This window comes from Apis dorsata, unplaced genomic scaffold, assembly GCF_000469605.1.
Source record: "Apis dorsata unplaced genomic scaffold, Apis dorsata 1.3 scaffold_257, whole genome shotgun sequence".
Classification (NCBI taxonomy): domain Eukaryota; kingdom Metazoa; phylum Arthropoda; class Insecta; order Hymenoptera; family Apidae; genus Apis; species Apis dorsata.
In genome coordinates this window covers 91652-91858 of record NW_006263535.1, presented here as the reverse complement: position 1 = coordinate 91858, position 207 = coordinate 91652, and the positions used below count along the sequence as shown (strand labels likewise).

Below are 207 nucleotides of genomic sequence, written 5' to 3'. Positions count from 1 at the left end.
AAGCGGTAGCACCGAGCGCAGACGTCGAAGATTACCGGAAATCCCTAAAACGAAAAAATGTAAGAGAATTAAAATGTAAATATCGATGTTTATATATCCTTTTAGATTATTACCTACCTTTCGTAAATTCGAGTAACTAATTAAATCCTTCTTAAGTTATGTATTATAAGAGTAGTAGAAAATGATGATAGTTCATTGGAAACGTTC

At 31.9% G+C, this 207-nt stretch overlaps 1 protein-coding gene across 4 annotated transcripts in view; it reads left to right on the top strand.

The window, feature by feature from the left end:
• The window catches only part of LOC102672346 (JNK-interacting protein 1), a 7870-nt gene that overhangs the window by 3493 nt on the left and 4170 nt on the right, over positions 1-207 (top strand). For all 4 annotated transcript variants that reach the window (XM_006616310.2, XM_006616308.2, XM_006616311.2 and 1 more), the window contains exon 3: positions 1-59. This exon is cut by the window's left edge. In XM_006616310.2, coding sequence (XP_006616373.2) covers positions 1-59 — 59 coding nt within the window. The remainder of the gene's footprint in view (positions 60-207) is intronic.